General features: G+C 39.2%; 2 protein-coding genes and 1 long non-coding RNA gene across 3 annotated transcripts in view; 1 reads left to right on the forward strand and 2 right to left on the reverse strand.

Annotated features, from left to right (window-relative positions):
• Positions 1–2080, reverse strand: part of LOC141807259 (uncharacterized) — a 93061-nt gene extending 90981 nt beyond the window's left edge. Inside the window, exon 1 of the long non-coding RNA XR_012599836.1 lies at positions 1726–2080. This is a non-coding gene — a long non-coding RNA (uncharacterized LOC141807259). The remainder of the gene's footprint in view (positions 1–1725) is intronic.
• Positions 2081–2540: 460 nt separating this feature from the next.
• On the forward strand, positions 2541–8688 carry terf1 (telomeric repeat binding factor (NIMA-interacting) 1). Its single transcript, XM_074693124.1, has 10 exons — positions 2541–2805; positions 3155–3250; positions 3599–3726; positions 3920–4006; positions 4123–4272; positions 7434–7537; positions 7633–7659; positions 7750–7853; positions 7951–7997; positions 8126–8688. The coding sequence occupies exons 1-10, from the start codon at positions 2619–2621 to the stop codon at positions 8285–8287; spliced, it is 1092 nt and encodes a 363-aa protein (XP_074549225.1). The 5' UTR covers positions 2541–2618; the 3' UTR covers positions 8288–8688.
• A 165-nt stretch (positions 8689–8853) lies between these two features.
• sbspon (somatomedin B and thrombospondin type 1 domain containing) lies at positions 8854–12890 on the reverse strand. The gene is made up of 5 exons (XM_074693125.1): positions 12218–12890; positions 10856–11050; positions 10145–10223; positions 9500–9676; positions 8854–9193 (listed from the first exon to the last, which is right to left on the reverse strand). The coding sequence occupies exons 1-5, from the start codon at positions 12444–12446 to the stop codon at positions 9076–9078; spliced, it is 798 nt and encodes a 265-aa protein (XP_074549226.1). The 5' UTR covers positions 12447–12890; the 3' UTR covers positions 8854–9075.
• Between the last annotated feature and the right edge of the window lie 9262 nt (positions 12891–22152).

The raw sequence follows: 22152 nt of genomic DNA on the forward strand, positions 1-22152 counted from the left end.
CCTAGAAAATTTGGGGTTAATTTTATGGCTTAAAGCTTCCCGTGCATACCTTTAAAGACCGATTTTTAAAGTACTGTCCTTAGTAAATTCAGTGAAGATACTGTTTAATTTTTCAGTAACATTTACGTGCAAGAGCACCCATCTGCAGGGACTGAGCGTTGCCATATTGTCAACACATAGCGGAAAGGCAAACCGGCAGTTGGTCTTCTTCACGTTTTTTTTTTTAATGTAAAAATGTGCAATTAAAGTATTACAGTACTGAAGATTCTCTTGTTTTTTGAGTTCTTTTCTTTCTTTCTTTTTTTTAGTATTACCAAAGTACAATTAACAATATACACATAGTTGCAGCCAGGGGCTAAGATACAACAATCATCCAACAAAGATGCACAAAAATGCACACATAACAACACAAGAAAAAGAAAAGTTAAAATATTCTTTGTGATCTTTTTGACCTTTTTTGGCGCTACAGTGCTCTCATTAAACTGAAAGTTGGACATATTTGAGATTTTCTTCGGGGCTCCATAGCAAAATATGTTTTTATTTTCCTGTTTATGGTTAACGGAATTAAGACTGGCGCTATACCCCTTGTTGTGTTTCTTAACCATTTTTTGTTGTATTTCTGGTGTAAATTTTTGTTTTCTGTTTTGTTTCTTACATGAATTACCATTTCATGTGAACCGTACATAATACATGTCAACAGCATAACATCTACAAAATCTGATTACGTCGACATTTCATTTGTGTTTCATTGAGATCTGGTATTATTGGCTCTAAAGGGCGCCCGAGTTCCTGCATGGTGTCGTACAGCTGAAAAAGTGAAAAAATAACCCAGCGGCATCATGCTGTTCACGGACGTGGCTGACGGAGCAGACATCGGACGCAGCGACACATCGGAGGAGCTTCGCCTGCTGTGAGCAGACAGGATCCAGGAGACAGAGACTGAACAGACTGCTGGGGAGGCTCAGTCCTGGACCCTGTGGAGGTGGAGACTGGCTGGGCGTGGTGGACGAGTGGTGGACGGGATGTCGTCATCTAATTTCTTATGGACCTTTTTGCACTTTCTATACTCTCTCTTACTTTTGTTTTCTTAAATGCTGCGGTGACTCCTGAATTTCCCCTTGGGGATAAATAAAGTATTTTCTATTCTATTCTATTCTATTCTAAATAGAAGAAGAAGACCAACTTCCGGCTTGCATTTTCTGCTATGTGTTGACGATGTGGCGACGCTCAGTCCCTGCAGATGGGTGCCTCTCTTAACGTGCCAATTTAATATGTGTGTAGCTTAACATCTTTAATAATGATAATTTTTACTGTTCATTTCTGTTACAATGTGGCACTTCAGGTGAAATTTGGCAAATATTACAGTAACAGAAAATGACGAAAGGTAACTGCCTTGGAAGCAATGGTTTGGCCTAAGGTTGTAGCATTCATATAAATATTTATAACTTTGGAGGACACACTTGCTCAAAGCAAAAAAAAAAAAAAAAAGTATTAAAGTATTTGAATTGATGATGAAAATGTATTCAAAGTATTAAAATCAACCACAGACAATTACCAGAATAACAGACAGAAAAGGTAAAATGAGCAAGACAAATGAACTGTTTTGCTACACCTAAGGAGACAGTCTCATTCTACCTACCTACCTACACACGCCAACTAGACGGTGTCTGCTAGCCCAGGTGAGCTTGGCACATTGCGGAGAGCAAAAATAACGTACTGACTTACCAAATTAATGTAGCTTCCCAAGTAGTCTCCTTCCATGCCATCAGTTGAAAATGTCCAATTTTTATGGCGAAAAGGTCATAAAAGCCTGCATTTCACGACGTAGTATCTTCTGGGAGTAACGGACAACGTTCTTGGGCCAGCAAGTGTATCAGTGGACCATTGACTGTGCTGTGTGTTCAGTTCAGAAAGCAAGTTCTAATACTGGTTTTGGGAGAAGTGACTCAAATCTTGGGGCATACACATACTTTGAATGGTATGTGACTGTGAGTAAAAAAAAAAAAAAACACTGGGTTAGATTTAAGATTACACAATTTCAGGGTGGAGTGTTTCCTACACGTGCATGGCGACGTTTCACTCTGAAGAAATCATGAAGGGTTGCCAGATCTACCTTACAGTTTCCTACCCAAACACAACTTAAAAATCTTCCCACCTCAATAAAAAACCAGCCCTAATCTCAGCCCCTCAAGAAACTCCTGTTAAAACCCATCGGTACTGTAACAGTCATGACACTTGGCACAGAACTAGACCAACGTTTTTATTGGGGTGGGGGTTCTGTTTTGTTTGTTTTTTCGTTGCCATGTTCGTCAAAAATCATGCTTGTATTTCTGTTACAATGCTTGCAACGAGCTTTGGAGTCACCCTCTGGGCTACGGTTGATCCAAAAATCTAAGCTTCAGATCAGTCTCACATTATTTTCTTCTCTAATTAATTAATCAAGTAATTTATTTATTTATTTCAAAGCTTTTCATTGTTACACCTCCAAAACGCAAGAGGGCGCCAATGCATTTGAGGCAACGCCCGACCACTAAGGCGCGCGGAAATCGAACTTTTTTTATTTAAAGAAGTGGAAGCAAAACTGTTTCCAGTACAAGAAAAGAAAAGACAACAGAAGTATGGAGAGATATATTAACAGTAAAAACGTCGTGGAGGATAGTAACGGGATATATGACTGCATCGACTTTCCACGAGTTACCGGTGTCGCCATGCGGTGGACACTTGATTTCATGTTCGTGGGTCTGTGTCGGCATTATAAGGAGAACAATGTGGATGCATTTGATGAAATTTTGTCTAATTTTGAAGGTAAGGTGTCGTGAAGTCGTTTACATTTTTTGTTGTTACTTTCTTTCAATTATCCATCTGTTGGAGTTGTCTGTAAGGTTTCAGTCAATTAAAGAAACTGCTCTGCTTATAGTTAATGTTTTTTAAGCACATTGATATAACCGTTATAGCTCCAAATGAATCTAAGCTGGGTTTAACTTAAATCAGCCAGGGAATAGACAAAAAAAAAACTGTTTATCTATTGTATTTTTGGATAACAAACTAAAGAAAGAGACTTATTTCGTTGTTTACAGACATATTGTAATTGTATCCGTGCTTAGCCCCAGTAAAAGTGTGAAACTCTGATGTCTCTATCTTTGTTTCTCTGTAGCCATTTGCCAGAGTCCGTCCCTGAAGGGAGCTGTTGACAAAAAACAACTAAGGATTTGTGCTTTTCTTGCAAGAGTCATGCATGGGAAGCAGCTGGGTGAGTTGTGCTGTAACAGATCTTCCTGTTATCTATCTCTACGCTTTCCACAGATTCTTATTTATGAAAGAAGGAGGCATTCATTATTTGTGACTCTGATTGCAGTTCATGCCTGAGGATGTTTACTCTTCAAACTGATCCCATCAGACATTAAAGCTTGTGTAAAAATCCATAATAGAAATTGAAGGCATAAAGTCAAAGTTGTGACAACTCAGACTAACAGAGCAGTAACTTGAAGCTAACATTTATCTTTTTAAAAGATATCCAGTGCTTCTTTGCCCTGCAAACATATGTACAAATCTTAAAATTATTTGCTTTGTTACGCCGCATAAACGTTTTTCCCTTCAGATACCCAATACGAGGAAGATGACTGCTTGATGCCTCTGGTGTCTGCTGCAAAAATCTGGTTAGAACTAGAGGACACTGTGACCGACAAAAACATCTTCAAGGAAATTACCATCCTTTTGCTCATCCAGGTAATTAAACATCAGTGAGACACGTCTGTTAATGTCCAATGTTAATCAATCAATCAAATGTAATTGAATAGATCCTTGTCTGTTGGTGATAATACAGCTTTTGAAAAAAAAACAACCTTGCCCTGATGTCTTAAACGGATGCTTTGACTCCCCCCTGGGTGTTAACGCTTGGATGAATTTTCATCTTTTCTAGTCTGTAGCTGTTAGCTTGGAGAACGGCCAAGGGTTGACTGCCTCCTCAGCCCTCAAGTGGTTTAAAGAAAACTATGATTTGCCCAAGGTCTGTCCTCAAGTCTTTCTTCATTCTCTTTTTAAACAAAGACAGGGTCGATGCTGGAACATCAAGACTATAGAGAAATAATTCTTAAATAATTTGTTTTTAACATTTTTCAACAGCGCATGATGGTTCTGCTGTCAACAATAGTGACAGAAAGGGACACATACCACATGTTCCTCAAGAGCCACAGCTTCAGCCACCTGCGTGAGACAATACAGTCCTTCTTGGATGACTACTTGAAGAAGAATCCATCGGATTACCTTCTTAAGGTACAGCACTTCACCTCATATTGTGTAAATGTGCAATGGCGTATTTTTTTTTACCCAAAACACTTAGCATGTTTTTTGTTATATGCTAAATGCACCAGTTAAAAACACTAACATTTGCAAATTCTGACATTTTTAATGTTAGGACTTACTGAGTTTTTATGTGATAGGCTGATAAAAAGAGAAATTTGAGTTGAAGATACACAGATTAAGTTATTTTGAATAACTTTCTTTTGTGTAATACACTCTTTATAGCGTATCCTATCTGGGACAGGGTTGTTACAGCAGGCTGAGCAAGTTGACCCAGACGTCCCTTTCCCCAGCAATGTTTCCAGCAACCTCTTCAGGGATGCTGAGGCGTTCCTGGGCCAGATGGGATGTATAATCCCTCCAGTGAGCTTTGGTTCTACCCCAGGGTCTCCTCCCAGTTGGATATCTTGCGAAACCTCCAGAGCGAGGCATCCAGGAGGCACAGATAAACAGATGCTATCTCAGATGGCTCCTTCAGATGCAAAGGAGTTTACAGCTCTCCACCAAACTGGCTGGTGTCAGAAAAAATAGGTCAGTTAAAGTCAAAAGTAAATGTAAGTTTGAAATTTAGTTCGTTCTAAGACACTGCAGGCTCCTCCCTCTGCAGGAAGTCAGTGTTCATTTCGTGGATAAAGACCATGAAGAAAAATATTTGTCAAAAAATCTTTTTCATGGGTAGATGAATTAAAACTAAATCAAAAGTTAGACGTGACGATGAAGACTGTGACGAAATATAACTGACACTTTTGTCAATGAGTAAAGACGAGAGGAAAATGTTTGGGAGGGGCACAGGCCCGGGTTGGCACTGGGTTGAAATGTATCATAGAAGCTGATAACACTGTCCCTGGGCTGCCTGCACTGGCAGCTCTTGCTTTTTTTTCTCATACCCAGCTGTCCGTTACCTTGACAACACGCACACGCATAGCAGTGCTTGTCAGAGGATCATTAGCAGGAGTACAAACCTTAACTATTACAGTCTATGGTACAAACACAAGAATATGGAGAACTGAAAAGGCCACAGCATGTGCCAAACTTAGTAACTTTTTTGTCAAGATGAGCTGCAGGGTGAAAAAGAAACTCCAGGTGTAGAGGATGAAACGGACTAGGCGAAAATATATATAAAATGAATAATAATAAAAGAAAATAAGTTGGCTGCAAACCAAAGTCTTAGTTTATGGATTGTGTATTTTAAATTATTTAGAAAATAGTATGATGTGACGCCAGATAATTTTAACAGGTAAAAGTCTTTGGCTATAGCTCAGCAGCAGCAGCAGTAACACAGGAGGAGACCTAAGACCAGATTGCGGGAGATTTTCAGAACAGTCAGGTTGCTTACATTATATCCGACTAAAATCTGCTAATATTTGGTCGACTCAGACTAGACTAAGGCTGAAAGACTTGAGACTAGACCAAAGATCCTCAACCTGTGGCTCTGGTGCATCATGCGGCTCTTTGACTCCTCTGCAGTGGCTCCTTGTAGCTTTAAAAATCTTTTTTATTGAAAAAAAAAAAAAAAAATTCTTACAAGGGGTACTGATGATTGAAGACACTAACACTAAAAACAATCTTGCATTAACATTTTGATGAACTAAATAAGCATCACATTTTGCAAGATTAACTGACCTGATAAGAAAACTAAATCTGCAAAAAGGCAAATCTGGAAGTAAAAACAGATTTTAAAAGAAAGACAAGAAAAGTGAGTAGAGCAATATATACAGTATGTTACCATGCTCAAGAATTATTTCAAAATGTAAGAAATTGTAAAAAAAATTATACGATTTCTTTTTTTGGGATTTATACAAACGTTAAAATTTCAGAATTGTTGGAAGAAAATTTCTGCAATTTTTAAAGATATTTGCATTTTTTTTTAAAAAAAAGTTGAATTTCTGAAATTTTTTATAAATGCAAATTTTTGCATTTCACAAATTTAGCAATATTTTTGAGTAACTTTTTTTTAAAGCTTTTGCAAATTTATGAAATCAGTGCAAAATGTTTAAATTCTGCACATTTTTTAAACTTTTTGATTTTTTTTATCAGCAAATTAATTAAATTAATGGCAAAAATGAAAATTTAAGACATCACATGTATAATTCTGTAAACACAGGCTTCTTGTTTAGATAATTGTCTTTTAGATTTTTTTATGAGTATAGAATTTTCTTCTTTTTTTTTATTGTGAAGATACAGTTGATTTTGTGGCTCCTGAATGACTTAAATCCAGGCGAGCTGAGGCAAAATGGCTCCTGTGAACGTAAAGGTTACAGACCCCTGGAGTAGACCAAGACTAAAACTCTTATGGTATTTAGTCGACTAAAACTAGACTAAGACTAAAAGATTTCAGATTACTAAAACTGAACGGTGTGTTATTCAAAAGACCAAGACTGAATCAGAACTTGCAGTCAAAATTAACACTGCTCAGTCTAATGTCCAGCTCACCTTCTTCATGGTTAGTTTTGCGCAATTAATGTGTTGAACAATTTGAAAGTTGTTCATTGAATTATTGTATATTGCTCTTGCAGCAAAGTGAGACATATTTTCTTAAACACCAAGATCGAATTATTCAGTTTTTCCAAAAAAACCAAAAAGAAATAAAGTACGAGGTAAAAGAAAAAAAAAAACAATAAAGCCTCCTTGCTAACACCTGAAAACTGAAATGCTTCACTTCACTCAGAGCAAGTATGAAAGGAGTTGGTGGGTTTTTGCTGCATCTCTAATACTAACACCTATTTTACCTTGCAAAGGAGGGATGTATATTTCCTGACGTGTTGAGCTGTACCCTTGTCCTCTTGAGTGATGCTGTCTCACCTGCTAAAGGTGCTGCTGTGACTTCATCGGTCACAGTTAACTGACTATTTGTCATCAAAATTAGTTGGAAGGGCAAACTGCCACATACAGCAGAGTCCTCCTCGGGGACTGAAAGACTCACCTCATATGCGGACTTTTCAAAAACGATTCACATCCATCAGAGATGGTGGACCAAGGTTACACTTTAGAGGGGTACAGTTATGACAGGCCTCATTAGTTTTGTTTTCACATTAAACCTGGAAGTGCATCATCGTTGAAGACATCATACAGATAATGTAAAACAAAAATGCTCATGTTAACCTTTGTGTTGTTGATTGTTTTTATATTTGCAGGCAGCTACAAAGGTGGTTCAGTCATCAAAGAAAAATGGAGCATTGAAGGATCTGGGGAAGCGGGACAGCTACCAAATAGAATCGTCCAAGGATTCTCCTGCAAAGTAGGAAATGAAGTTGATATCATAAAAGTTGCTGTAGAATTGAGGGAGTGGGTGACTGAGTGTTAAACAACATTCTCAATATTTACATATTACAGGGAAAAACTGGACACTGGACAAGTGAAGTGAGTAGAAATAAGTATAGAGATGTATACTGTCTGGCTTTTCATCGTGGAAAGCAAGGGGTGAAAAAAACATGTTTCACTATCACACAGCCACGGGATAAAACGGAAGCTTATGTCCAGAAGAATTCCCGACGTGTGGACACCTGAATCATGCAAGAAAGCTGTGATCTGTGTCACAAGACTCTCTGAGCCCGGTATGTTTTCTTGGTTTAGAAAAATCTGTAAACGTGAAGTGCTTACACATTTTTCCAAGTCAAACACTAAAGAGAATGTTAAACCTCTCATCACCAGAAACATCACTGATGTCAGCGACCCATAAAACAAAAGCTGCACGGCAGGTGCTGTATGTTAAAGTACACAGCTGATTTAGTCAAGCTTAGTTTTTTATTATTATTCAAACCAAACCTTGAGTTACAATGTGAAACATAAACAACATTAAACTCATTTAAATGTATTTTATTTTTAGAAATGGACGCCAGAGCTGGACCAGTACCTCAAGAAAGGTATTGAACGTCACGGCGTAGGGAAGTGGTCTCGAATATTACAGGATTATGATTTTGGAGGACGTTCCGGCACCATGCTCAAAGACCGCTGGAGAGTCCTGGTGAGGACTTACCAAGCAGGCTGAAGAAGGAGAGGGTGTCTCGTTTGTACAGTGTAGCAGTTTCCTTACATTTAATTCTCTGGCTTGGTTGCCAGAGAGGTCTGTCATGATTTGTCGATGCTTTGTTTGCACCGAGGAACTAAACCAGCAGAGGGTGCTCAACACAATGAAATAAGATGCACATTCCCTCTATGATGAGATACAGCTGACCTGTATCTCTAGCTTGTACAGTGTAGCTGTTTTGTTTTAGTTTGGAATGAAATGAGGGATTTTCTGTTCTCTTATTTATTTAACCTCCCAAGGCTGAAATCTGTGCTTTGAGTTTTTGGTTTTGTTGTTTCTTTCTGCTCTGCCTGCACCAAGAAAGTTATTATCAACATGACCACTCAGCACCCAACATGAGATAATACGCTGAGCAGAAAAATAAAAGAAATGAAATTACATTATTTTAAATGATCAAATGAAACTTGTACATTGAATACATTTTTATTTGTTACAATAAAAGCTTGAGAATCAGTTTGATTGGTGATTTATATGTTATAGAAAACCCTGAAATACTGTACATGTTACATAAGTGTCATTACACCTCTGTGTGAGATTATACACATGAATGGAAATATGCATGACTGCAGGGATTTAAAACATGAATTTATATCCATGTGAAGGATGAATATGACAACATAAAATCAACCTGGGGCTTTAAATCTGTCCTGAATATTGAGAAATCTGATCCAGGTTCAGTGTTTATGCTTCACTGATGAGCTGGCATCACAGACTCTAGCTCAGGGTTGTTCTGAGGTGCTTAGTTTGGATCAGATGAAGACGAAGCTGTGTTGCGGGGGACAGCTGCACTGCTGGGTTTTCTGGACCTTCCTCCATGTCCCGCTGCACTGATGGTTCCCCACCGCCTGCCAGTGGAGCAACGCTTCTCTGCAACACAGACCCAACACGATGATTGGTTTAGAAGCACTTTGAGCAAAGAGTTCACATTCATATCTGTTCAAAAACTCCCCTTCCATAAATTTACTGCCTCGCTACATTACTTCAAACTGTTTTTGTAGATCTTTTCTGATCAAAATAAAGTCTGTTTTTTACTTTTCACATGATTGTCAGCGCATTTATAGATGGAAAACACAAAAAAGTCATTCATTTCAGTTGTCCAGGTTCTTATCAAACAAGAAAACCTTAACCAACATAGCCAAAGGGACACACACTTAAAGGGTTTTAGCTTCATACTTGTCTGATTCCTGACCGTCTCCTTGGCAGCTGCCACTATTGTTTCGCATGGCAGGAGGCTCGCATGCCACACACACTTTAAAGCCCTCAGTTATGTAGCGCATCCAGTGTGTGTGGGGTCGGTTCTGCACTGTACAGTGGGGCGTCCGGGACTCCAGAGTGAATTCCACACAAAACCTGAGGGGAGTGAAAGAAGGGTCATAAAGGTCACGCAGTCAGTCTTGTGATGTGAAGAATCAGATTAGAAGATTAGAGTAAACATTTAATTATTAGATCAGTGCAGCATAGACAGACTCACTGCTGATGGTTACAGCATGAGCTGAAAACAATAACTCATACACCGTCATCGAAACCTTTTGTGCATGTTCCTTTATGTAACAGTCCTTGATATTTAATTTCAAAGGGTTGTGGGCGATGTCACAGCGTTGCTTTATTTAATGATCTGTAGACAGACGTCCAGGTGAGCAAACACACACTGGCAGCTCATGCAGATGGAGAACACACTGGGCTGTAATCTCTTTCAGGAAATAGTGAGGTTACACAGTGTAATGCTAAAATAAAGTTAACCCCCCAGAGTGTTTGCAAACTTTTCAACTCACAGAACTTAAGAGATGTTTGCATTTTTAAGCGTGGTATGAAACTTACCCTGGGTTCAGGGGGACTCCATAGCTGTCATGTTTGGGCCTTCCTTTGCTGAACTCCATACTTGTGATTAGTGCTGGACCTGAGAAAAGACACTTGTTTATACTTTGATTTCAATAGAGAAACCTCAAAGCTGTTGTTTTAACTTTGCAAACAAGATGATCAGATGTTAAACTTGGTCCTTACTTCTAACAGGATCAGTACTCAGACTGGACTACTACTTCAAGATAGTGCCGATATTACCTTGACTGGAGTTTCATCACTGTAACTCTGTCACAGTTTGTTCAATCAGAAAAATTGAAACATAACTGGAAACCTAAGAATTTGCTCTTCCCAGTGATACATGGTTCATTACGGTAATGACAAGCATGGGCTGTAGCTCTGTATTCTGTGACACCAAACTCTTAAGAATCAACTTTGTTTTTGTGATTTACTTCTTTAAACTGGTAATACTTTCATACCATGTCCAATAATCATTTACTAGATGTTAAAAAAATAGTTTTCATCATAATTTGTCACTCAAATTAATGCATCATCTGGCATCCTTATAAGAATGTAATGCCAGGATGCTTAATTGGTACCTGTGTGGATTGTGTGTGGATTTCTGATTAACAAAGTATTTAAAGCCGATATCAGTATCAAACAACTAAATACAAACAAAATATGGCCTAAAGTTAAAGATGCAGGACCAGAGAGTATTTTGTGTCTGCGTACCTGAGTTGAGTCCGCATGGTTTGCCCTGGTGGTCTCTGTACTCTCTGCAGCCGCTCTTCTCCTCCAGACTGGGACAGGGCTCTCCGCTGTTTCCAGGCTGCTGCTCCACATGACGGACACGGACTCGCATTGAGGTCTTGCAGGGCTTGGCACAGCCACTCCAAAAGCTCCAGCTGCTTACTGCACAGTCCTGAGCTGGAGAGGAAATAATAACAGGATATACACTCCTGTAGTAAATAATCAAACTCAAGGAAATCACAAGCTATTAGCAGGGGCACGTCCACACTGTTTGACTGGAACCAGCCCAAGTGGGTCACTGATTTATGCAGGGGTGTTACATATAAACCAAAGTGATATTGTTGATTTGCTCTTTCTGCACATTAACACACGAATGTTAGACTCCTGGATATAATTCTTTGGCTTTACTTTATCACACAACAAAGTAGCAATAATATGTAGTTTACAACTTCTGCGGTCCAGGAGCAACAGTTGGCCAATTAGCTTGCCAATGCCACCCTTGGCGACCCATGTGGACACAGCCCTGGATGCTCAACACCAACACTGACTCTGAGTTCTTGCAGCTCACATAATTACAATTTTCCTTTGAGACTCTGTAATGGAGCTAAATATCACGGAAATAACTTTAGCTCAATGAAGCATTGATTGTGACTTGTAGAATTAGTGTTTCTTGCTCTGCTACATGTTCTCTGAGAGCATGCCAAGTGAGCAACCATTCAATCACCAGGTCCTGTGATTTCTCTTTTCACTTCCTCTCTCTGCCTGATGACCAAGCTTTGATGTATTAAGCGTGCAGATTTGGTGTCTACCGGCCTATCGCACGTATTAGGTATGCTTGGCTTGTTTGACTGGAACTGTAATTGCTACAACTGATTGACAGAATCACATTCTTCAAATATTTGCACTAATTCCATTATGTGGGCCAGTCTACTGAAATGAGGTTAGACGCAGAGCTGCCAGGGTTATTTGCTGCTCTGATTGTTGCTTTTTGTTATAGAAGAGACATGACACATGCCAAAGAGGAAGAGTGAGTGTTTACACTGACTTGTAAGAGCAGAAAGGGAAGAATACAGCTCATATGAGAGTTTGACAAGGCTGCCCATCAGTGTAGATGAATGTAGGCAAACAATTTCACATGCCTCAGTTGAATTTGAACACACCCTTGCTGGATCTCTAACAACAAGGTGCTGAAACAATCCTTCTTGTTCTGCTATCTTTACTTTCTGTCATAGACAAGTTCATTAGGTTATCTTGTGTCATAGCTTATCTCATAGTTCAGAGGAGGAAAAACAACAAAAAGTGCCTCTCCTGGAGATTCAGAAGGCCCCTCCATTCACTCCTCACCTGGGCACTCTGTGAAGTAGTCAAAGCAGCAGTCCTTGGTCCTGACGCAGCCCTCGTCACAGTAGCACGTCCCATACACTCGATCCATCCTCCAGTCTGTAGCTGTGCAGCTCATGTCTCTGCCTCTGCAGCATTTCCCCAAACAACCTCCACACACTAAGAAATAGTTCTTTCCCAGAGTGGAAACAAGCAGCAGGAAACAAGCGAGGCCCACAGAGGATCCCATCATGGAAAGGTCAGGCCAGAAGTCTACCTCTGAAGTAAAACACCAGCTTCAGTCACTTCTCAAAGTTCCCCTTCATATGTTCACTCTGCCTTGGTGCTGCTATGTCATACTCATGGTTAAGAGAAGGAGAGGTTGGAAAACCAGCCCAACCCAGGCAACACTTCTGCCACAGGAGCCCTTGTGACCTGGAATTCCTGTGTCCGTCTCCTGTGTCCAGCCCCTTGCCTTCCCTCCAGAAAACAGACCTGCAAAGCAACCTACTGCACCAAACACCCCATTCCAGCTCTGCTCGGACTCCCATGCATCTCACATTGTGTCTGCCCCTTGGAGCTGCTGGCTGACTCTCCCTGCTCCCAGCTGAGCACCTCCCTTCAGCAGTCACACAAGGGAGGAGACAGTGAGGGCAAGGGAGGGCTGAGCTGGTGGGTTCAGGGTGTGTTTTGTCTTCTGTTTTTCCTCTTTACGGTCTTACCTGTCTTATTGTCGTCTTCCTTACCCCCTCCATGCAGAATTATTTGGACCGTAATGCCAGTCTTGCCCAGCCCTCTCTGCCACCCAAGATCTGTGAGTCCAAAAAGAAAGGGAGGAATGTGAGCAGTTGGCAGGTGTCCAGGCAATTGTGCCAGCAGGCCTGCTGAGAGTTGTAAAGCCACCCTTTGGTTCTCACCTCTCTACCTTTTCTCATTTCTTTACTAATGCTATTGTTGCTGTGAAAGAATAGAAATCACAACTTTTCAAACAGGATTTTCCTGTTCATGCTTATACTCAGATTAAATTTCATGTTCTACCTTTCATATTGGCTGCTAGCATTCCTGGAATTCGGGTTGTTTTCTTTCTTGTATGTCAGCAAATGATGCCCCCAAGCACACCATAGATACATGTAGCTTTGGCTAAGAGCAACGGTTAGCTTAGCCTTGCACACTATACCGGAAAAATTACAAATATTAACTTAGTTCAGACCTTTAAAAGATTATAGAAGGAATAACCCATTTAGAGTCATACTTTTTTGCAAAAAACTGCACGTCTAACTTGAAAACCTTAAAAGTTCTAAATTGTTCACCGAAGTACAAAAAATCATTTGCATTTTCATTCAGAATAATGCTTTTTTTCTTTTCTTTTTTTTCCTTTATTATCCTTGTGGAAAAGCTAAAGCTGGCTGCCTCTGTTGTTCATGCTAATTTTAGCTAACAGTCTTTTAGCTCTTACTTACTTCCTAGTTCACAAATGTTAAAGAAGTGTCTATCTTCCCATATATCACTAGCAATAAAGTGATGTAAAACTAAAGAAAATTTTCACAAAATGTGTACCCACTTATATCAGTCACTTGCTTTTTCAGTGCTAACTTACAGTATGACAGTAAGTACACAACAGGTGCATTCTTGCTAGGCTAGCAGTGGCTTGTCTCATCTGTGCACTCATCTAAGCAAACTTTCTTTTCCATTCTAAATATTCCTGTGACTCAATTTATTCCTACTTACCCATAATGCAGCAAATTCTATGTTGTCTTTCTGCTAATTTACTGCTAAACCACAGTGAGATATCCAGCAAACAACATGTGAATTATTTCAGTTTCAGTGAGGTGCAGGGCTAATGAATCAGTCAAGAGCCGCTGCAGTGTAGATGACATGTTATTTGCAGCCCAGGGTGTGGCCTGAATTTATAGCTCTGGACATACGGGGCAGGCCACTGAAGGATGAATTTATTTGGTATACTGTAATGCTGCAGAGAAGCGCCAATGACAGCCAAGCAAAGCTAATTGTTTTATCTTATTAGGATGGGGCTTGTGTCTGACAGATGATTGATTAACAGGATGATTAGATTTGCTGTTCTGAGACAAATCAAGATGTTAGTGTATAATGGGAGGGACTTTAATGCGTAAAAGTTATTAACAAAACATGCAGCTTTGCTCTATTTGAGCTCTTAGACAAAAGGAATTGTTTGATGTTGGTGCAGCTCTTCATGTTCAAAGGAAGCGCCTTCATCACCGCTGAATCTTCGGATAAATCTAAGGACAAATTATCCTATAAATTGGAGGCTGCTGGCAGCATTAATCACTACTGTGTTTGCACAAGGAGTCTAAATGTCTGAGGATGTTGTGAACTCTTGTGGGTTAGTGAGTGGTTCCTCCTCTGTCTCATGGGAAACAATCGAGGCCTCTGCAGGGAGTGTGAGCAGAGGAGGGGGCCTCCCCGTGGCTGCTACCATAGAAGGAGCAGATATTTGTAAGAATCTGGAAACTTCTGCCTGAAAAACAGCCTTGAGAGATCAGAGGGGGGTCCATTTGGGTCCTTTGATTATTCCTCTCACCAGAAGCAGGTAGGTCAAGCGACAATAATAGCCTTCATCTTCACCGTAATCATCGACAGCAGCAGCATCACGGCAAAGCATGTGTCTGAATCAGTGTCAAGTAAAGTTGGAGGGAGTTGAACCCAGACTGACCTCAGGAGTAACCAAACCCCAGAGTGTTTTCACCAAACAAATATCAGATTTAGCGTCTGATATTTGACATTTATGTGAAGTCGTGCATTTTGATGATGTTGCTCATTTCCTAATTGCTGACAATTCATTTACTGAGTCTTGTCAGCACATTCATAAAGTGTCATCACAGCTAACAAACAAAATTGAATATCAGGGGCTGAATTGATCTGTTCACTGAGGCACAACTTACTACTGCATCAGTTTGCTATGGCTGCAGCACATTGGAAGTGCACATCAAAGCATGTGTGTTTTACATCTGACAGGCCCCCAACCCCGGACCTCCTGGCCTCACTGTGCACTTGTCAAAGACGATCATCTCTCCCTGCAGTAACACAACCTGCTTGAAGTTTTCTTAGTGTAGAGAAAAAAAAAGAGATTAAGCCTGTGTTAATGTGTCGCAAGGTAGGGACCTGGAACTAAGTATGTTTTTGGTCTTCAAACCCTGTCACAGGCTGCTGTTTCACAGGCTACATTAATAACTATCACACACACAGCTAATCATAGCAAACAGAGAAAGAGGGAGATTACAAAGAGAAATTGATTAAAGCTATTGAGTGTTCATGCTGCTACCTCCTGTATTGGGAGTCAAGGAGATAGGTTGGATCCTCGCTCCATCTCGCCTACATGGGGAATGCAAACTGTGGCCATGCCCATGGTAACCGCTGACCTGGGTTGCTATAGTTTCAAAAGCTTTGTTGACAAATAGGAGAATGCTGCTTCTCATCTCACCACAGGTTGTAAAGGTATGCTGATGATGTCACCTTTGACCAAGATAACACAGATCCTGTATCTCAGGTAGGTACACACCAGTAGATATTTGTGGGAGATTGTATATATAAACACTAAAGTACCCTTTAAAGAAGGAAAGGCCTCTGTACTGTATGTCTTCAAACTTGCTGTGAATGTTTTTTTTTTTCTGCAAGGTGCTCAGTAACTGATCAAAGTGACCCCTTAAAGTTATGAGTTTTTATCACTTTATAATGTAATATAAATAACCAAAGATAAAAATTTCTAATTACAGATTCAGCATAAAATTATCTGGGTGGGGATCCAAAATCCCTGTGTCCGTAAATTTTGGTTTATGCTGAATAAAATAGTTAGTATGACAAGCAGAACGCAATCCGCCACCCCAGCTCTCATCAGTGGTAATCTGGTCATAAATAATTTCTTAAGATTCATGGATACTCATAAAACTCAGTCAGCAACCCTTACTAAATGAAAATACATTTTTTGCTAGAACAAACTGCATTATTTTAACCCTTTCCTAAGCCACATCTTAACTGAGAAAAGAGTCTTCTTTTGACAAAGTTGTACAGTTGACCGCAACATCAATAAAATGAACAAGGATGTCTTTATCTGTTTTGAGGTAAGCTTATTCGAGGCAGCATTTTTTCACTTGTCTGGAAAGAAATATAAAGTTATCTTTAACACTACAACCACCACTGCAGTCTGGCGGACGCTTTGCGATTTTCAATAATGTGAGCTAATGTAAGCCAAACGTTAGCTTCTTGCTGTGTTGTCCATCATGTCTCTTTGTTTGTTGGGAGTTCATTTGCTGGTTTTGTTCTACTTTTTGTTCTTTGTTGGTCGTACATCATTGTTAGTAGTTGTCTAAAGGGCTCAAGCTAAACTAACATTAGCTTCTGGAGCTTAGCTTAATTAACTTATCTGTAATAGCCAAGATAACAAAGGTTGCCACGTGTTCTGCTGAATAATTCAGTGTTAATCCTGTAGCACCAAACTGACAGAAACACACTCTTGATAAAGATGGTAAAAAGGATGTTATATTTTTGTCATGACCAATGTTGATCCTCTCTCTTGTTGTCTGAGACTCTGCATTGGGATCTGTAAAGTTTAGCTTGTAACTGAAGCTTTTTACTGACCGTCTCGACAATGAAATGGTTAATAAATCCCTCCAATGTCTAGTTTAGACTCATAAGGTAAATTCTAGATGATGTGTAATCTTTCTGTCTCCAAAAATCATCTCTAGTATCCTGTAAAATGTGCATGCAGGAGGCATGGCTTAGCCATAGGTCAATTGTTTACAGTGAAACTGAGACTCAATAGAGACAGATAGCCAGGCAAAGAAATGGCTGTGAGTCCATTATAGACACACCTCAAGGGGAGAATTTAGCTTCATATCTGATCTCAAAATCATTACTTGGACTGTAAACAACACAGGATGTGTAAGTGAGGTCTTGGCTGGACATTTGCTCTGTTTCTACTTACTTCACCAGAAAAGGTAACAAGTTCACCATCACTCCCTGCAACTATATCATCATCAGAGAAAAAAGCTGATAAGTGTTAAAATCACTCATTATGTAACTCCACTATTTCATGAAAGATGAAGCCAAGGAATTGATTTGCTAACCCTAACCCTCAGGAGGGCAGCCAGTTTTTTGTTCAATGAATGAAGAACCATTGTTCTTATATTTACTGCTCAGGCACTTCCTCCCTCCATTAGTCCATCAGTGTAATTGATGTGTGTGCGTGCGTCTCTTCATCTAAGTATGTGTAACAGAGTTTTAGTACTCTGTGTGTGTAACCTTGAAGTTTTTGTCCAGCAGGAGGCAATTTTGTAAAATATCAACAGGTGATTTTTTTTTTCTGTATGGTGTACATTTCTATGACACATAGGCACAGTAAGGTGTATGAGTCATTGTTTAAAGAGTTGAGAAATTGAATGTTTGACTTGGCTTGTGTCATCAAACACATTTTTCAGGCAGGGACTGATCAAAGGATCAGATAGCAGAGGCTGAACAGGTGAATCCAGGTAGAATACTGAAATTCTTACATGGGGGGGGTTTATATCACCCAAATTGAGTCTCGACATGATCCATCATTCTGTGCCTCTCACCACTGATGCTCCATTTATTTCAGGTTGTTACGGTTTGATGATTTATGGATGGTAACATGTTCCTCTAGAAGGGGGTGAAGGCACCCTGGTTAAAGCTTTCACAGGCGTGTCAGTTTTGGAGCTGTGCCAACTCAATGACAACAAAGACAGGGATATTGATGAAACCCCCCACCCCCCCGGACCTGACATCATCACTGATAATTGTCCCCTCATCAGTCAGCCATCTTGGCATAAACCTCCATATGTGTGTAAATCAATGCGGACATTAAAGCAGCGGCAGGCAGATGAGACAATATACGTGGGTGGGTAGTGCGACTGACCTGTTCCACCAAGAGAGATGAGACTTCAGGTAATGACTATGGCAGAGGGAGCATCTATTATCGTGGATTTCATAAATCACACTGTGAAATGTCACAGGCCAGAGGAAAGGCTAGGGCACCCAGGCTTTTGCATTGTTGCTCTGCCAAGGGCAAGTGTATAAATATCACCAATAGAAGCAGCTATACATCAAAGACCAGAAATAATTTTACAGAACCTTCAGCCACGCTTTGACTCGCTCATTACTGGCAAACATATCTTATCTCAGTTATACCATATAGCTGGCCATCAATACTTTTGAAGTTAGGGATTTTATGGTAGGAAGATAAAAGAAAAAGAATTCTCCACCCTGCAGCTGTAAAATCATGCATGCAAACATTCTCAAAAGATAAAAAATTATCTCAGTTTTTACTATCTTCATGCAATAAACAGAGATCACAAACAAAGACATAAGTTAGCTCCTTGACCACAGACTTGATAAAGTTTTCTGCTCAGCTGTGTTTGTATGACGGCAGAAGCTAGGATCTGACCTGTGAGTGCCCTGTTTGAACACACAGACCCATGAGTCGCTACGGGGCCAGAAGTTTCCTGTTGACACATGTCGCCTGTTTGCTCTACCATTTGTAACTGAGCACAGAGGAACTCTTTTTAAAGACCCTTTAACAGGCTTCTTTAGAGGATGAAAAAGGACACAGAATCTGTCAGCTATCTGAGGGTGATAGCCTGGAGGTCTGTTGTGTTAATAACATCTTTCTATGACAGGCTTTTTAGCTGATAAAAAAACAAAGAGGAATATTATTGACCTAAACTTGTTAAGTAGCAAAAGAAAGAAAGAAAGGTCGACCACAAACTGGTAGACATAATAAATGTTGTCAAGCTTTTCACTGACAAGGATAATTTAAATGTTCAAGGCTGAACAGCAAATTTGTGACATTTTGTAGAGGCATTTCTTGAAACAGAGTTTCTGCAGGTTTCATCATGTCAAATTCAGGATTTTTTCAGACTTTTTTAGGACCATAATAAATACAAATTAAGACACATCCATACTAGCAAAAAGTACAGAGGACATGAAGGAAAATTGGAGCCATGGAACTACTTCCAAAGTACTTGAATGTATTCACAGCTCTGGTGTAAGCATAGACTGTAGGCTATAGGCTGTAACACACTGTGGGGCATGCTGAGCACACTAGCTTGTTGTTCTTCATCAAGGGTCTGCAATGGGCGGCTCTGGAGCCTCATGCGGCTCCTAAACTCCTTTGCTGTGGCTCTTTGTAGCTTATAAAAACATTATTGAAATAAAGATTTTTTATTTTTCTTATAAAAGTTGTTGATGATTAAAGACATTGTCACTTAATAAAATGATGTGTTAACATTTTGTTGAACTAAATATGCATCACCACTTGCAACAAAGGCTTTCAATTTTTTTTTCAAATTTTATCAATTTAAATTTTTTGACATTTTTTCAAATTTAGAAAAGAGATCAATTTTTTCAAGATAATGCATTTTTTTATGTGTTGAATTTCTGCAAATTTTTGCAAAATATTTAAATTCCATTTTTTAAATTTCTTTTGCAAATTTCTGAATTTTTCTCTTATTTTGAAAATTTATCATTTTTTAATTAAATTTTTTACATTTCTTTGCAAATGTATAAAATTTTGGCAACTTTTTGAAATTCCATAATTTCCCAATTTTATGTTTTAATTGTCTTTCTTTTTTCTTCTTTTTTTTGCAGAATTATCAAAATAAAAAAAAAACTCAAACATCACATGTATAATTTTGTTTACACAAAAAAAGCTTCTTGTTTAGGTTTTTATTCAATAGATTTTTTCTCTGTTTCGAATGTTATACTTTTTTGTCCTTGTTGTGAAGATACAGTATATTTTTTGGCTCTTGAATGACTTCAATCCAGGTGAGCTGAGGCAAAAAGGCTCTGATGAAAGTAAAGGTTGCAGACCCCTTTTCTAGATCATTTCTGACTGGGCTACATGGGTACTTTTGTTTGGTTTTGTAGTTGTGTTGTTACAGTGTCCTTAAAAATCAAAACATTTAAAAAAGAGACTGAAGTCTGCACCTTTGTTTTCAATAAAAGTAATCTTGAAACATTTTAGGATCTTTCATTTATTAAGTTAAGACTTTTAGAGATTTTAAGAGAATTCTAGACTTTTTGAGACTTTTCAAGGTCCTTAGAGGATACAGTTAAAGCTCCTATGAGGAATTTTAAGTTCTTGTTGATTTCGGTGCCACCTGTGGACAAATTAAAAAAATGTAGAATGCTATTAATCTCTTTGTCTGACAATCACACTTAAGTGGAAGTTCCTGACATTCATAACAACTAGAGGAAATAGTCGATCTTGATGCTGATTGTCTTTATTTGATTTTGTAGCACATGGAGAGGAATTTTGACGGGGTTTTTTTTTTTGTTTGTTAATCATAATGTTGAAAGTCCTCACGGAAAATGATTGATTCATGTGTTGTGCTGTTTCTGTAGAAATGTATTTTTTCCCCCATCGATTTCCACTCATCTTATTCAGTAAAAGCAATTTCCCACTGTGTTTAATGACTTTAATTCTATTTCACTGGTCAGCACAGTATTTTTTATTTCTTCAACAATACTGATTTAATAGGGTTTGCAGGCTAGTGTGAAAATCTATATTTCATGGTACTCAGATGGAATTAAAATACTTTGGGAAAATGCTCTTGAATATCACATGGTGATAGTCAAGACAAACGCACACACCAATAATCAATTTTATTCTATGTCAAGGTAGGCCACTGAGCAAATCATGACATTTGAACCATCAGATTTGGGTTACAACAAAATTATTTTGAAGACACTAAAAAGCTTTATAAATGTTCATATGACAGAATACCCTTTCATACATTTAGCTTTAGTAACTGTTCTTGCACTTTAAATATTAAACTTTATTCACCATCTTTGTGTTAGTGAATGAGATATAAATAGATCATTGTGTTCAGACCAAAACTGTCTCTTTCCTTTCAGACTGACACAAAACATATTTAGGGCATATTTGATTTGAAGTGCTGGCAAAGTTATAATTTGGCACACAGGCTACATTCTCTGATCCCTGCTGATAGACTCTACTGGCACAATGTCAAGTCAGGCGAAAACAGTAACACAACCTGGCTTTTCTTCACTTATGGCACCAGTTGAGCTGGGGACTCTAGACTCCACCTGCAGCTCGTGTTTCTGTCAGAAAAACAGAGTTAACAAAGGAACGAGTAGAAATAAACAGCAAAGATGTTTCATCAAACATTCAAAAGCACAGAAATGTGTCCAGGATTATTTATCAACAACTGCCTCGGCTGATTTGAATTAGTGCCGTACTGTGTCCTGGTTAAGAGTTCAGTGGGACTACAGTGAAACGATAAACCGCCAGTGGGCAGGCCTCAGTACAGCTCTTATTAAAGCCCTCATTGTTGACTGTTTGTTCCAGGTCATTTTGTTTCACTACACTTGAAAGGGACGGTAAAATCTCTGTAAGAGGAGGGAGCTCCAGCCTCCATTTGAGCATGAATACGGCCCCTTCACTTAGCATGAATAAGGGGATGGCTCTGTGTTTCTAGGCCACTGAGCGTCCCCTGAAATACACACCTCACCATCCACAGAGACAGAGAGAGGGGAACACAAACATTTGACAACATCACATTTGTTTTTACAAGGTAAAGACCCTAACCCTAACCCTAAAATGATACCCTAATAACAGCCCAGTTTCGTACATTCTGGGTTTTTTGTGCCCAAAGCTTAACTGAACAAAGGTAAAGTAAGTATGGTGTCACTCATTGCTTTGTCTGCTTTGATGTGGGGTTAGATACATACTGCTGCACCTCTATTCTACAAGCCCATCAGCTGTTTCTGGTGGTCTCAATTTCACTGTAAACAGTCAGTTACACTGTTAGTTCACTCTGATTTGTTGCCTAAAATTGAGGTTTTGTGTTTCTTTTCAGGGGTTATACTGCCCGTCTGGCAGAGATGGGTACTGAATTAGGTACTTCACAGGTACCAACCAAATTCCTTCCGGGTTACTGAGTACCGAT

The sequence above is a fragment of the Halichoeres trimaculatus genome, unplaced genomic scaffold (genome assembly GCF_033239565.1).
Source record: "Halichoeres trimaculatus isolate MK-OKI-2021-1 unplaced genomic scaffold, fHalTri1.1 fHalTri1_scaffold_18, whole genome shotgun sequence".
Taxonomy (NCBI): domain Eukaryota; kingdom Metazoa; phylum Chordata; class Actinopteri; order Labriformes; family Labridae; genus Halichoeres; species Halichoeres trimaculatus.

Coding starts and splice junctions, on each gene's coding strand:
- terf1 (XM_074693124.1), top strand. CDS start 2,619: ATGGAGAGATATATTAACAGTAAAAACGTCGTGGAGGATAGTAACGGG. Junction 4,007..4,122: donor AAAACTATGATTTGCCCAAG/GTCTGTCCTCAA, acceptor ATTTTTCAACAG/CGCATGATGGTTCTGCTGTC. Junction 7,854..7,950: donor CACAAGACTCTCTGAGCCCG/GTATGTTTTCTT, acceptor TCTCATCACCAG/AAACATCACTGATGTCAGCG.
- sbspon (XM_074693125.1), bottom strand. CDS start 12,446: ATGATGGGATCCTCTGTGGGCCTCGCTTGTTTCCTGCTGCTTGTTTCC. Junction 11,051..12,217: donor CTACTTCACAGAGTGCCCAG/GTGAGGAGTGAA, acceptor TTTCCTCTCCAG/CTCAGGACTGTGCAGTAAGC. Junction 10,224..10,855: donor ACCATGCGGACTCAACTCAG/GTACGCAGACAC, acceptor GTCTTTTCTCAG/GTCCAGCACTAATCACAAGT.